General features: G+C 45.4%; 1 protein-coding gene across 7 annotated transcripts in view; it reads left to right on the top strand.

Moving 5' to 3' along the window:
- Positions 1 to 6849: 6849 nt before the first annotated feature.
- LOC116151868 (junction-mediating and -regulatory protein) overlaps positions 6850 to 13501 on the top strand; it is a 68347-nt gene continuing 61695 nt past the window's right edge. For 4 of the 7 annotated variants that reach the window (XR_010379713.1, XR_010379709.1, XM_064483663.1 and 1 more), the window contains exons 1-2: positions 7377 to 7662; positions 9029 to 9163. Coding sequence is in view for 2 of the 7 variants with exons in the window: in XM_064483663.1 (XP_064339733.1) it covers positions 7627 to 7662; positions 9029 to 9163 (171 nt within the window). In the remaining 5 variants the exon portion in view is untranslated. The other 3 variants (XR_010379712.1, XR_010379711.1, XR_010379710.1) reach the window with 2 other exon arrangements.

Here is a 13501-nt window from a genome sequence, read left to right as displayed (position 1 = left end):
AATTGTAGAAACAGTCTCTTTATACTGTCTTCTTCTTTCAAAGAAATCTTGTTTCCCATCAGTGAGATTTATGTGGAGACTAGAAAATGCCATGTGTGCTTTGACTTTCTGGATAAAGGAGTCTTCAAGGAAGGACTTCAAGAAAATAAAGTTTTCTCCCATTTCATATCAAATATTAATTTATATTTTTCCTCTTGAAATTGATTTTATAACCTAAAACAAACCAAGATAAAATATTTCTCAACTAACAGAACACATCAGTATTCACAGAAGTAGCAGAATCTGTTTTTATGTTAAAATTGATGGACCTTAAATTTACTAAAGAAATAAACAAGTGAGAGCAACAAAAAAATCTAAAAGTAAAATTAAAACAACAACAACAACAACAACAACAACAAAGAATGACTTTAGAATAGTGACTCTTATCAAGAAAGGATCATGAATTAAAGTGAAATCTGTGGTGAAAATTTCTGAAGCCCCAGATGCTAATCAGCCTCCTCATCCACTGCACCCCCACGGTCGTTGCCTGTAACACGGAGAACAACTTCAGACAGAAGCAGGCTGCACAGGTAAGCAGTATGGGTGCTGCCAGAACTTTATTTAAACCCAATAAGATAGAACTGATTCAATAAAAGAGGACAAGCAAGGGGAGGGACACCTGTACGGACATTAGTGAAGACTAAGTTTTAGCTGTTTAAACAAATAGTCCACAAAAATGAATTCTTCTTTGAGATAAAGACTTCTGTTTTTATTACTTTTAAGGCTTTTTGATGGTTGTGACGTCCCTGGGCTTCCAAGATACATACGAAAAGTGTCTTTTTATACACTAGATTGGAAAATAGAACAACTAATAATGATGATAATAATAGGTATTAAATCTGGGTACTAGGCGCAGCATACGAGGACGTGTTTCACAACAACACGAGAGCTAACGGGCATTGAGCATTGTGATGTACAGTCACCGATGAGCAGTTTTAAATGTTTTAATTCATTTATTCCTCATGACAATATGGTGTGGATTCTTTTGTTACACTTGTTGGATCAATGAGGAATCATGGGTGGATGGTGTAACATTTTAATCTAAATTTCTTGTGTAAGTCAAATACAATTTCCCCCTACCAGGATTTTGATTGTCTGATGTCAATTTATATGCACAGTATTTTTTATCTCCCATTTAAAAAAATAGTGGTAAAATACTCATAACATAAAATTCACTATCTTAACCATTTTATTTGTACAGATTAGCAATGTTAAGAACAAGTACATTGTTGTAGAATCTTCAGAACTCTTTTCAAATCTTGCAAAATTGAAATCCCATACCCAGTAAATAATGCACAGACCCACCATTTTCCTTTCTGTCTCTATGAATCTGTCTACTCCAGATACCTCATACAAGTAAATTCACACAGCAGTTGTCTTCTTGTGACTTCCTTATTTAATGTGTCACAGAATTTTTGAAAACATATGAAACTATGATAATGCAAACATATTATTTTCATTTTATAAGAAACATATCTTCATTTTATAAGAAGGTTTTTAAAATTATTACTATTTCCCCAAAAGTGTCATGACAAGTGATGACTTCTGTGCTTTTTTTAAACTCAAATAATGATTTTAACTCACTGTTATTTTTTAATTTCTAATCATTTACTTAGAGCAAGAAAGGTTTTAAATCAACACATGCTACCTATAACAAAATATATATCAATACTAGACACTTATATTAAAATTTATTATCAATAAGATATTTGATACATTTTGCATTGTCAGTTTCTCAAATGAAAACTTTGAGACACACTTTATTATGCTTTATGAAGTGGATATTATTTTCACAAAGAAGTGTATTCCTAAATATTTCTAAGTATTAATTGTATTTATTTCCTTTCTTTTTTAATATGTGGGATAATTTCCATCAATTACAGACCCACAAACCCAGCTGAAATAAATATTATATATTCCCAAGATAAGCAGTCAGCATTTTGCATTTACAATTTTATTCTTAAACTAAAATTTGAAAGAACCAAAGTCAAATAAGAACCTCATGTTTTTGTAATCTATCAGTTAAGTTTATTATTAAAAATTATTTTTCTTCCTTTACATATAAAATTATGTAGACTGTGGCTCTTCCTTTGTAAAAAAAAAAACAAAAAAAAAAACCCCCAAAAAACTAAGAATGTTACAGTTCAGATTTCAAACTTCAGTTTTTCAACAAAGCTCAAATTTTCTTTTCACCATTTTTCTTTCATGACCTCTGATGGTGGAAATGTAAATTGACATTACAAATATCAACAGAAATAATGCCACAAATTCCATTTACCTTGTTACTGAAGATCATTTCCCTTCTTTTCATATTTATTTACCTTGAGAATGTAACGGTATTAATTATTCAACAATATAGAAAGAGTGTTGGACAATTTCATACTACTTCGAAGCATAAGAATTCCCTCTTATTCACAGTGTATAAATCTCAAAGTGTATGTGTGCACATTACATACAGTAAAATGAACATTTTATTGATATAACAACTTACTCCTGCAACTACTAGCTTTCAAATGGAAATTGAATAAAGTTTGGCTAAGTTGAAACAATTATTTTAATTTACAAAACCATCATTTTTCCTAAATCCTGTACATATGAATAAGGCAGCAAAATTATATATTAAGATCTGAATTATTTGAATTCATTACTTCAACTTAGTTAATAAGACTACTGTCTTGACATGAATTCCTCCCAAAAAGGCCTCCTCACAGGGAATTTATCTGGGAATGTGACCCATAGAGTAGGAATAATGAACAAGGCGGTGAAAACAGGGAAGAAGGAAATGCTGAAGTATGGATATGTTATCACAATGACCATGGCCGACCTGTGCTGGAGTCCCCAGGCTTTCTGGGAGGCCTCATGAAAGCCAGGAAATGAAGAGAAGGCTTTTCCCACAGGCTTCCACCTGCCATGGATTTAGTGGCCCTTGGACTTTGACTATCACATAAGCACTTGTAGGCTGCACATTCCGCATCCTGCATTTCTTGTCAGAAAGCTTCCAGGAAAGGAAAGGAGAGGCTCACGCCTTAGCCAGAGTAAGAGACTCCCCAGTTTCACCTGCAGGAAGCTGGTCAAAGTCTCCAAGAACTGGTAGTAGGACAGGTGCCTGCAGTAGGACACGGGGCCAGGAGGGTGCTAAGTGATGCTCAGAGTGGGTGCTGGTGCACTAGAGCCTTAGGACTCCTCAGACCCACCTTTTCTCTCCCTTAACTCTAATCTGCCCCTGAGTCTCCTTCCAGGTGCTGGCCAGCTGCAATCTCTATAAGAGGGTTTGTGGAATATCCTGGTGGCTACAGCTGCTCCCAAAGCCTTGCTGAGAGTCAGCATCTCTCCTCCCCACCACTAATTCTAAATTTCTCTCATCTTTGACCAGTGTCTCAGCTGATCTAAGGTTGCCTGCCTGGTAGAGTGAGCCAGACCTTCTTCATCTAGGTTTGATTTGCTTTACCTCCATGAGGACATAGTTGCTGTAAATGCCAAGATACCATTATCACTTGTCACAAAACACCAGGTGATGCATCAGTGAAGTTTGTGACTATTCCTTCCTGCCTCCACTATACAGCAGTGACCCAGGTTCTTCACGTTACTAAGGGCAAGTTAATCTTGAAAATATATTAACATATTAATTCTCTTTTGTTTGATGATCCAGGAATGAGAAGGCCAATCACTGGAATCAGGAGCCCAAAGTGGCTAGATGATAGTCAGTTCCTGTGGAATGCTTATGTTGTCCTCTGGTGGAAGTGTTTTCCTTCTTGGGAACCAAGATCTCCAATCCAGTAGAGCCTAAAGCTTCAGACACAGGAAGCATAAACTTTGAAAGTGAGTCAATAGGAGTAATGGTAAATGGGGCCATTTGTACTCTCACGTCTTGGTTCCTGACAGGACAGCACCATATGTCAGCCATCGATACAGCACACATAGCACACACTTTCCCCAACCTGAAACTTGAGCTGAGCCATCAACAGCTCATCCAACCACTATATCAGATCAACTCCTTCTAGGTGATGAGACAGATGGTAATCCCAGTGGAATCTGTGCTCATGCACCCCTGGTTTCACAACTTTTGTCATAAATTAATCCCTCAAACACAGTGTTGTAGAGGATGTTGTGCCAATAAATAAGGCATTTTGTAAGCCCCAAATTCATGGTGCTGGTGGAGGCTTTGCTGGCAGAGAATTAAAATGCATTACCATTGTAGGTTTAAATTCCAGCAAGGATGAACTGTTGCCATCTCTAGAGTGGAAGGGATCCAATAAAGTTAATCTGACAGCAAATGGCTGGCTGGTCTCCTTGAGGGATAATATATCACAGACTCAGGAACAGGCTCTACTGTTGACAAGCTGGGCACTCAGAAAGGAGCAGGGTCTAGATCTGCATTAGGGAGAGGGATCCCAGTCTGCTGTACCCACGGCTCTTCCCAGCCATGGTGTCATATCTGTTCATGCACCAATCGTCCAAACAGGGGACCGCTAAAGGTTAAGGATGGAGTATAGTTCACACTCACAGAGCAAACTAAGCTGTCCAGTTGATTGCTGAGAGTCTTCTATTCAGAGAGTGCTCTTTGGTGGGCACTAACACGAGACAATGGTCTGCATGCTATATATTTGCCCCCAGAGATCCATCCACTTGCCTCTTTCCCCAGATTTCCTTGTTTCCTTCTCTGTTTTCTTTTTTTTTTTCTTGCTTTACCAAAGCCCCTGACAAAAAGTCATTTGCTACTTCCCAGTAGTCTATGCATATCCATAGCTCAGGCCACTTCTGCCTCCATATAATGTAATGTATGAATTGTTCTGTTTGGAGCTCTTCCCACTGGGAGGATGTCCCTTTAGGGATGCGTTCCTTTAGGGCGAGCTCTGAGTGCAGCTGTAGTGTGACAACTGTTCACTTATGGCTGCCATCAGTTTGCCACCCTAACCCACATGTGAACCAGGCCAATATTTTTTTTTCTCTTTAATCAGCACAGCTATTTCTAGCTACCATCAGATCTGCTGGTTCACATGGCCTGAGATTCCAGGAAACTTGCACAACAGCCTGGGCCTCCTGAAGACCTTTTTATTTATCTGGGCATCATTTAAGTCCAATAAGTGTTTGGTACACTTTTCTCATAAGGCCCTTTGTAGAAGGGTAGGTAGAATGTTTATAATTATTCTTATGTCATTAAAGAGTCCTTTCTCACGGGCACTCACCCTCCATTTTAGCCAATGGTATCTGGGTCTGTTCAAATTAAATACATCCAGAAATTGGGTGCAGGCCCTGGGTTTTGCATTGTGACAGTTGATGTTAGGAATCTGCTCACCATGTATTTACTGGGGAAAAATCTGTGTATATATAGACCTTCACAGTTCAACCCCTGTTGTTCAAGAGTTCAGAGTATTGACAAAAGACCACTGGGAGGATGAGAGAATGGAAGTTGGATAAGCAAGGAAGTGAAAACAAACTTTGAATTCTGGTTCAGCCACCATGTCTTTGAGCAAGTTACTTAATTTCTGTGCTTCACTTTATCTGTCTGTAATATGGGGGGATAACAGAGACATTGTGCAACTTTGGGTTTTTCTCACTGAAAGTGGCCGGTTTCTCTTCATCAACCTTTGCTGCCTCATCCTTTAGGTGCTTTAGGTCAAATTTAGCCTTTGTTTCCTCTAGGAAGCTTTCTCCGTCCTCCCAGGGGTTGAGGTGGCCTCCAATGTCTTTCAGCCACATGTACCTCTCCTACAGTAGCTGTTGTCATACAGAATTGCAATTGTCAGATCACTTATCTATCTGCTCCACTAAGACCAAACACTTTACTGGGGCAGGGATTATGACTGTCCTAGCCCATTTAGCACATATTGGAAAAAGTTTATAAATTTCATTGAACTCTCTTGTAGATTGTAAGGGTTAAGTGAAGTAATGTGTGTACAGCTCCTCGCAACTTAAGTGTTCAGTAAATAGTAGGTTTAAAAAAGCTCCATTATTTTTCACATCTTTATCATACGGCACAGTTCCTGGCATGTACACATTTGTATCTCAATAAACACTTGCTGAATGAAAAGTTCAGGACAGACATGATAAGGTCCTTAACTACGTCTGCCAACACTGATTTCAACTGCTGTCAATTTTCCTTTCAGTATCCTAAATGCTGTCCTCTGAAACTCCAGTGTGTATTAAGTTCTTATTTTATTAGAGGAAGCAATGGCAAAAATAAAACAAAAATCCAAGAAAATAATTGTAAGATGCCACTGTAGAATGGAGGAAAAGGAGAAGTAGTGGGAAACCATAGAGGTGCTGTGAGGTAGTAGGGCATGGGGTGTCTGTATTTTCTTTCTTCCTTTCTTCCTTCCTCCCTTCCTTCCTCTATTTGTTTGTTTCTTTTTTTTTTAACTTTCACTTAATTTTATTTTGTTTCGGAGATCTACTGAGTTGTCTTCAGACACCTTCCTTTCATATCTTAAAAATTGTATCATAAGGATGTTAGGAGAGAATTCAACAGCCTAGGGGGTCTCAATAAAATAAAGCACATAGTTCATATGATACGGAGTACTTTCTGAATTTAGAAGTTATCCCCCCGGGTGAATGGAGGAAAACTTACACTTGATGGTCCCTTTGAATAAATGGAGTTCAAAACTTCTCAGTCCCTCCGTCTTTGTTCCTCTTTTCCTGGGTTCGGAGGCCACCTCTACCGCAGGGCGCACCTGCCACTCTCACCGCCGGCCAACCGGCGGCTCCAGCCCGCAGGCGGCTCCGCGGAAGGAAGAAGGGAGGGGCTAGCAGCAGCCAGTGGGCGGGGCGGGGCGGGGGTGCTGGGGGCGGGGCCAACGGACGCGGGCGGCTGTGCGCTCTGCCGCCGCTACCGCGGCACCGGAGTGCGGCACGTGTCCGTGTTTACGTCCTAGTGGAGCCTATGTCAGCAGCCGACTGGCGACATTGTGACAATACTGAGGCACAAAGTTTAGGAGACGCGACCCTCCGTCAAGCCAGCTCCTGGCGGCCGGGAAGAGGAGGAGGGGGGGCAGGGAGATCGGCCTTGGTAATAGCGGTGGAGACACACACACGGTTCCCGACCACCTGCCTGGCCCCACGGAACCGCGCCTCGCCTCCGGAGCCCCGCAGGTGCAGCACCGCGGCCTCGCCCCAGGGGGTGGCTAGGGCTGGCGCCAGGCGCTGCGGCAGCTCGGGGCTTGTAAACAGATACCCCTTGCACGTGACCGTGTGAACTACATGCTCCTGGGGGCGTGTTCTCTTTCCCGCGAGCTGCGCCACAAAGAAGCGGGGCGGTCGGAAGGCAGAGAGGCGGGCGAGCAAGCAGGGAGAGCCCCTCAGCGTTTTAGGATGGCTGAAGGTGCCTGGCGAGGGTAAGCGGTGCGGGGCGGGGATGCTGTTGGGCACGGCACAGCCAGCGGCTGAGTCCGTTGGCGGGCAGGGCTGGTGACCCTTTCCCCGGGGCCTGGCCCTGGAGCCACCATGTTTTTGGCGCTCAAGGAGAGACTCCAGTTGGACTGGGTGGCCTGGCGGCTGCATGTGTTCTACAAGCGGAAGAAGCACAAGTTCATCTTCATCATCTCCTGGAATGAGATTGAGGGCAAGTTTGCCATAACCTGCTAAAACCGGATGGCCCAGAGGCAGAGGAGCGGCACCAGCGGTCAGGTGGGTGCGGGATGGGGCGCCAAGCCTGGCATACCCATGTCCAACAGGACCTGCAGGCTGTGCAGCCCAGCAGGCAGGGGTTGGCCTGGGGCCACTGCGTCAGTGACCCAGGGCAGAAGCCCTGGGCCCCAGAAGCTCCCGTCCTGGACCGAGGGTGGCTTTCCATGGAGCATGTGCAGCCTTCGAGGGGACCTGCTGCCCTGAAGTTTGTCTGGAAAAGAGGTGGGAAGCCCTCTCTGGATCCCAGTGTGGGCCAAGTCCAGCCCGATCCTGAGCACATCTGCAGGTAGAGATGTGCCTCTTTGGCAGCCCCCTTGGCGCCTATGGAGGCCCAGGTGTCCTCAGTGTGGATAGTGAGCGCCTGCAGAATGGTCACCTAGATTGAGGTGCTAGAAATGGTGAGGGAGGATGAGGCGGATCCGGCATACCCGGGACTCTCAGTCACGGAGCAGCGGACGCCCGCTGTGGAGCTGGAGTCCCCGCCAGGGCGTGAAGCTGGTCCGGGCGCTTCTTCCAGGATCTGCGCTCAGTGCACCAGCAGCCAAGCCCTGTGAACTCGCAGCTGGAGCCGTGCTTGCTGATATTCCCCGAGGAGATCTTGGGCATGTGGACAGTGCTGTTTGGGGGCGTCCCGGAGGTGACTGAGCAGGAGATCGCCACTGTTACTGTTACTGGGAAAAGGGAAATAAGAATTACCTCGTTTCTTAGTCATCCCTCAAAGAAAGAATTTTTAACGAGAGAAAGAAAGTGTGATATAAGTCAGATTTTTATTAGTAAAATAAAAAGGTAGTAAAAAATAGTACTTTCCCGAGAATTGGGAGCTGGCCAATCCAAGAGAGGAAAAATGGCGCTGCTCCTTTTTTTTTCTGTCTTATATCCTGTCTTAGGGGCATTTGTGCGTGTGTGTGTGTGTGTGTGTGTGTGTGTGTGTGTGTGTGTGATTGATTGATTGATTAATGGCTCAGGTTCTTTGAGTTAACAAGCTGATTGACGACTCAAGTTCCTTTTGCTCTGGTTGATTGACAGCTCAGGTTCCTTGTGCTCTGGCATGCCCATCCCCTTTTGGGCAGGTTTTTACCCATGAAGCACATAGACAAACCAATGGGAGGGGGCTCAGACTGTAATGTTAATTATGTTACAATGAGCATTGATTCAAGTTACACCGGGTCCTTCTCTTATATGCAGCTGCAGCATTTTGATTTTAAGTGGCTTCTTTTGCTGGCCCTCATTTAGAGAAAGCAAAAATTTCTGGAGTCCCTTATCCTGAATGCATACATACTGTTATTTCCTGGATTGTTCCTTCCCCCTTCCTCTCCCCCTGCCCAGTGCTCATTTCTATCTAACTACCTAACATCGTCAACTTCAGGTCTACTTGGGCCACGACCTGGACACCTGTGGCTGGAAGATCCTCTCCCAAGAATTCTTCACGGAAACCCACGACTGGGAGTATTATGAACCCTTAGCGAGCTGCAGCAGAAGGACCAGGAAGCGCATCCAGGAGGTAAATACCTAGTCTGGGCTCCAGTCATAGCTTTGGTTACTCACTGCCGAAGGCTTAAGCAAAGGCCTAGGCTGTGCGCTTCTGGGACACTTGTTTTTCTAGACAAGGGAAAAGGAAAACCTGCTTGTGTATTTTCAATTTCTTGTCCACTAGATGGTGGATCACAGTCCCTTATCCTAACAACAGAGTTCTTTCTCACAGGTTTGCGTTTCTCTCACAAAGCCCACACTGGGCTTTACACGTGGAAAGTGCAAATTGGAAATCATCCAATAAGTTACTTTTTTCCCCCAGGCTTCCCCTTGTAAAGCAGAAAGCTGAAAGTACATTAGAGGAGAAGGTTAGGGAGAGATGAGAAGTGAGGAAATACAAGGTTTAGGGGAGCTAACCTGCACTTCCCAGGAAGCCATGGGTGGGCCCACCACACCTGTCACTCCTGCTTTGGCTCTGGTGACCTTGTTGTCACTGCACTACTCCCAGGAGCACAGAGGAGAAGGCCACGGAGCCTCCACCAGGGCAGCGGCGACTGCTCCTACCCGCCAGGTTGTCCTGGGAAACCACGGCCACTCCAACCTGTGCTCAGAGAGGTGAAAAGACACTAACCACTGTCCCCGGTGTCCGTGAATCACGTGACCATAGTGGGTCATCTGACAGCCTGGGGGCTGAAGTCCACCCCTTAGACCTTCTGGGAAAGCACGAAATTCAGAGGCAAATGTAGGTGAGGCCTGGATGCTCGCTTCGTGCTCGGGACAGCAGGGCCAAGACTGTCCTCAGACCCGCTCCTCAGGGCTTTAAATTTGGGATCACTCCCCTCTGCTGTCCCTGCTCTGCTGCGGGTGTGCCTTTTTCCTCCCACCGACTTGAGAAACTGCACTTTCTGGGGCAGGGGACAGTTTGCATGAGTTCTGCCTTTGGCCCAGAATTTGGGACCAAGACCTTAACTGCCCCCACCCAGAACAACAGAAATGCAAATGATGGGGGTTGTGGGGTGGGGGAGGAGTTATTGTGCAGATCGGGCCAGGTAAAGTCCACGTCTCCACACCTCCCACCTCTGAGAAAGGGAGCTAGGGTTGGAGCTGCCTCAGGGAACTACAGTCAGGTTGGTAACTCAATCCCAAATGGGCGTTCAAGATTAAAACAAAAAGTTCTTTATATTCTAGTTGCAGTTTTCTGTAAGTTTCAGATTGTTTTAAACTAAATAAAAATAATTTGTGGTTGTAAAAGGGAAATTAATCATCATTCTTACATATGGGTCTAAAAAAAGAGCTTAAAATGTCACTAATATGATGTGTTTTGCAATGATAATGTAAGAAATTAAAATCCAGTCATCTAGAGATCACAAATTCATTTATTAAAAATGATCCTGGAATTACATAGCTAGAAGTTTTAAACTTTAAGAAGCCAAAAAGAAAACTCTACATGTTACCAATATTTGCATACCAAATTTGTTTTAAATTGCTATTTAAAACAAAAACTATGGTAGAAATGTCTATGGTCTATAACAGTGGCATTTCATCTCTGGGGTAGATGAGCTTCTTAAGAAAAACATCTTTAAGGGCGTTATGGACTGAATGTTCACACGTTGAAATTCTATGCTGCCCCTCCACCCCACTTCCTTTTCCTCCCTATGAGATGCTCAGATGTACTAAGAGGTGAGGCCTTCGGAAGGTGATTAGGATTAGACGAGGTCGTGAAGGTGGAGCCCTCCAGAATGGGATTAGTGTCCTTATAAGTGTCATCAGTCTGCACCGCTTTCCTTCCTCCCCTCTCTCTGAAGTGAGGCCAGACCCAGGCACTGAGTGAACAAGACTGCGAGCTGAGATTCTGGAGCTGCTGCCACCACCACCAGCATGAGAGCGAGGGAGCACCCGAGGGACCCAGCCCCTGTGCGCTGGCCCAGCTGAGACCTGCGCCCAACCTGGGGCCAGCGGGAGCCACGGCCCCCCGTCTCCCCACTCCCCTCCCCGCCGGCAGCGGCAGCTGCACACGCCGGAGCCCGAGCCGGCGGCCGGGGGGCCGGGAGGCGGCTACCTCGGGCGGGGCTCGTCAGCGGCTCCGCGGTGAGAGGGCGCTGAGACGCGGCTGGAGCTTCTGTCTCATCCTGGGGCGTGGGGCAAGGGACTCCCAAGGTGGAGGGAAGGGGTCCCAGCCTCAGCGACACCTGTGGGAGCCGGAAGCCGGGGTGGCGCCTAGCGGAGCTGGCTGGATCCCCCACCTCAGTGCCATCTCCGCCACCCTTCTGCGTCTATAGCATCTCCACCCTGAGTATATGAGCCGGGACCCCAAGTTCGGCCACCACCCCCCAGCCAGGGGTGTGGGCGGGGACCCCAATATGAAGTAGTGGCCCGGGCAGCGGGATCAGCAGGACCGGCACCGCCATCCTTTCCTTCTCTCGCCCTCCCTTCTGCCCCCTTGGGGGTCTTCTCCCTTAACCAGTCACTGGACCCTGGCTCCTCGGCAGGACTCCGGGAGGACGTCTTAGGGCCCCATCCCCCACCCCAGCCCCGAGGGCGGCGGGTTTGGGGGGACCTGGAGGGCCGACTGCAGCCTTCGCCCAGAGGGAACTTTATTAAAATCAAAATACAGAGCACCCCAAATCTGACTGTCCAGGGACAAGTGGACCAGGACCGGCAGAATACCCAGCCTGAAGAGGGCCAGAAAGAGAAGAGGAGGGAAGTGGGGCCGCTGCCTCTTCTGCTCTGTCGCTGTTGAAAAGACCTGGGTGGCTGCCCCGCTTAGCAGCACCAGCCCCGCTTCTTCCTTAGTAAGGCGCGGGCCCTGCCGCAGCTGCCGCCTCCATCCCGAGGAGGAAGGGAACCAGCCCACCTACAGAGCTCTGGCTCTTCTGTAATGTGTGAGTGGCTCTGGGAAGGGGAGTTGAGGGATGGGGAGGGCGAGGGTGCCTGTGCATCCTGCGGTGTTTTGCCGATGTTTTCCTGGAGTGTTGGGAGCATATAAATGAGCGGGGTACCTGAGTCCTCACTGTGGGCAGAAGGTATCAGGCAGTCCCGTGTTTTGTAACATTTTAGTTCTCTCTGTGTGTGATACGCAAGCCTGCAGGTTTCTTTTTGTGGAGTTCTGTCTTTCTGCAGAGTGAATACTTGCATGTTTCTGGCCATTAATTGGTAAAAGGAAACTGAGGAAGCCAGAGCATATGTGCGCACAGAGGACATCTCTGTGTATGTAGCTTTTCCTGGTACATCGGGTGGGAAACAGCACTGTAGGTTTTGTTTCTGGGCAACTATTATTTGAGTTCCCAAATGGAAGCCTCTGACTCTGTGAGGCCCGGAAAGTAAAATTTATTTTCTTTTCTGCATTCTTCCTTGAGAGTTTTCATTTTGGCACAGGCGCTTTTTACCTTCTCATTTCCTGGGTGCAATTCCTGCGTATCAGCAGGACGTGGTAACAGAGATCAGTTACTCAGGAAACTTGGGGTTCTTAGGAATCATAACTGATTTGGGGGAGAGCATTTAGTACTTTAACCAGTTTATTAAAAAGCTATTTCATTTTTCCTTAGCCAATTTTTTTTTCCCCTGGGTAACATACGTCCTAATTGACAGCATTTTTTAATTGGTGGAATGACTTGTGACTTATTTCAGTTGTCTTCTCTATCAAATGAGGATGATTTTTTATCCCCCTTTGTTACTTTAAAGGAGAAGTCTATAGAATCTTTGATTTGTATTTTAAGTATCCTCTCAGAGTGCCAAATTAAGGTGCAGGAAGATAATGAATATTTTGTATATTTACGCAGACTTTAAGGGTTAGGCATAGGTGGAATTTTACATAACAACGCAGACAGTACCCTACTGAGGATCACAGGCCCCCGGACAGCTGTGTGGGCTTAGTCTTGAAGCCACTGCTGAGAGAGGCTCTGTGGAGTGAATGTAAGCCTGGGTCATCTGTGTTAAATTTTCCATTCAGGACCTTGATCAAACTTATTTAAAACTTTCTCAAACACTTTTTAGCCTGTACATTTTTCTTCTGAAGTGACAAATTCTACAAGTTTATTAGCCCTCATTTTTATTAGCAATTCATTTATTTATCCCAAACCTGTCTATTTAAAGTTCCAGGACAGATCCTGAGCGTGTGTTTTGAGAAATGCTAGAACGAGCTGGAGTTCATCTTTTCTTGGTTTTATAGATTTTCACTGTTCCTCTTTACCATCATCTTTCCTGACTCTTTTTGTCTGTTTTACAATCACTTTGCCCTCCTCTGGAACTTCTGCAGCTGTTTTATCCTTATTTATATGCCTTGTTCTTGTTATGCCTTTGTTATGAACCTTAAATTCTGTCTATTTTAAATAGACACTGACATTAAATTATTGTGTAATGGTTGTAATAT

This window comes from Camelus dromedarius, unplaced genomic scaffold (genome assembly GCF_036321535.1).
Source record: "Camelus dromedarius isolate mCamDro1 unplaced genomic scaffold, mCamDro1.pat HAP1_SCAFFOLD_179, whole genome shotgun sequence".
NCBI lineage: Eukaryota > Metazoa > Chordata > Mammalia > Artiodactyla > Camelidae > Camelus > Camelus dromedarius.
The sequence above is the reverse complement of the archived record's forward strand: the minus strand, read 5'-3'. Positions and strand labels throughout refer to the sequence as shown.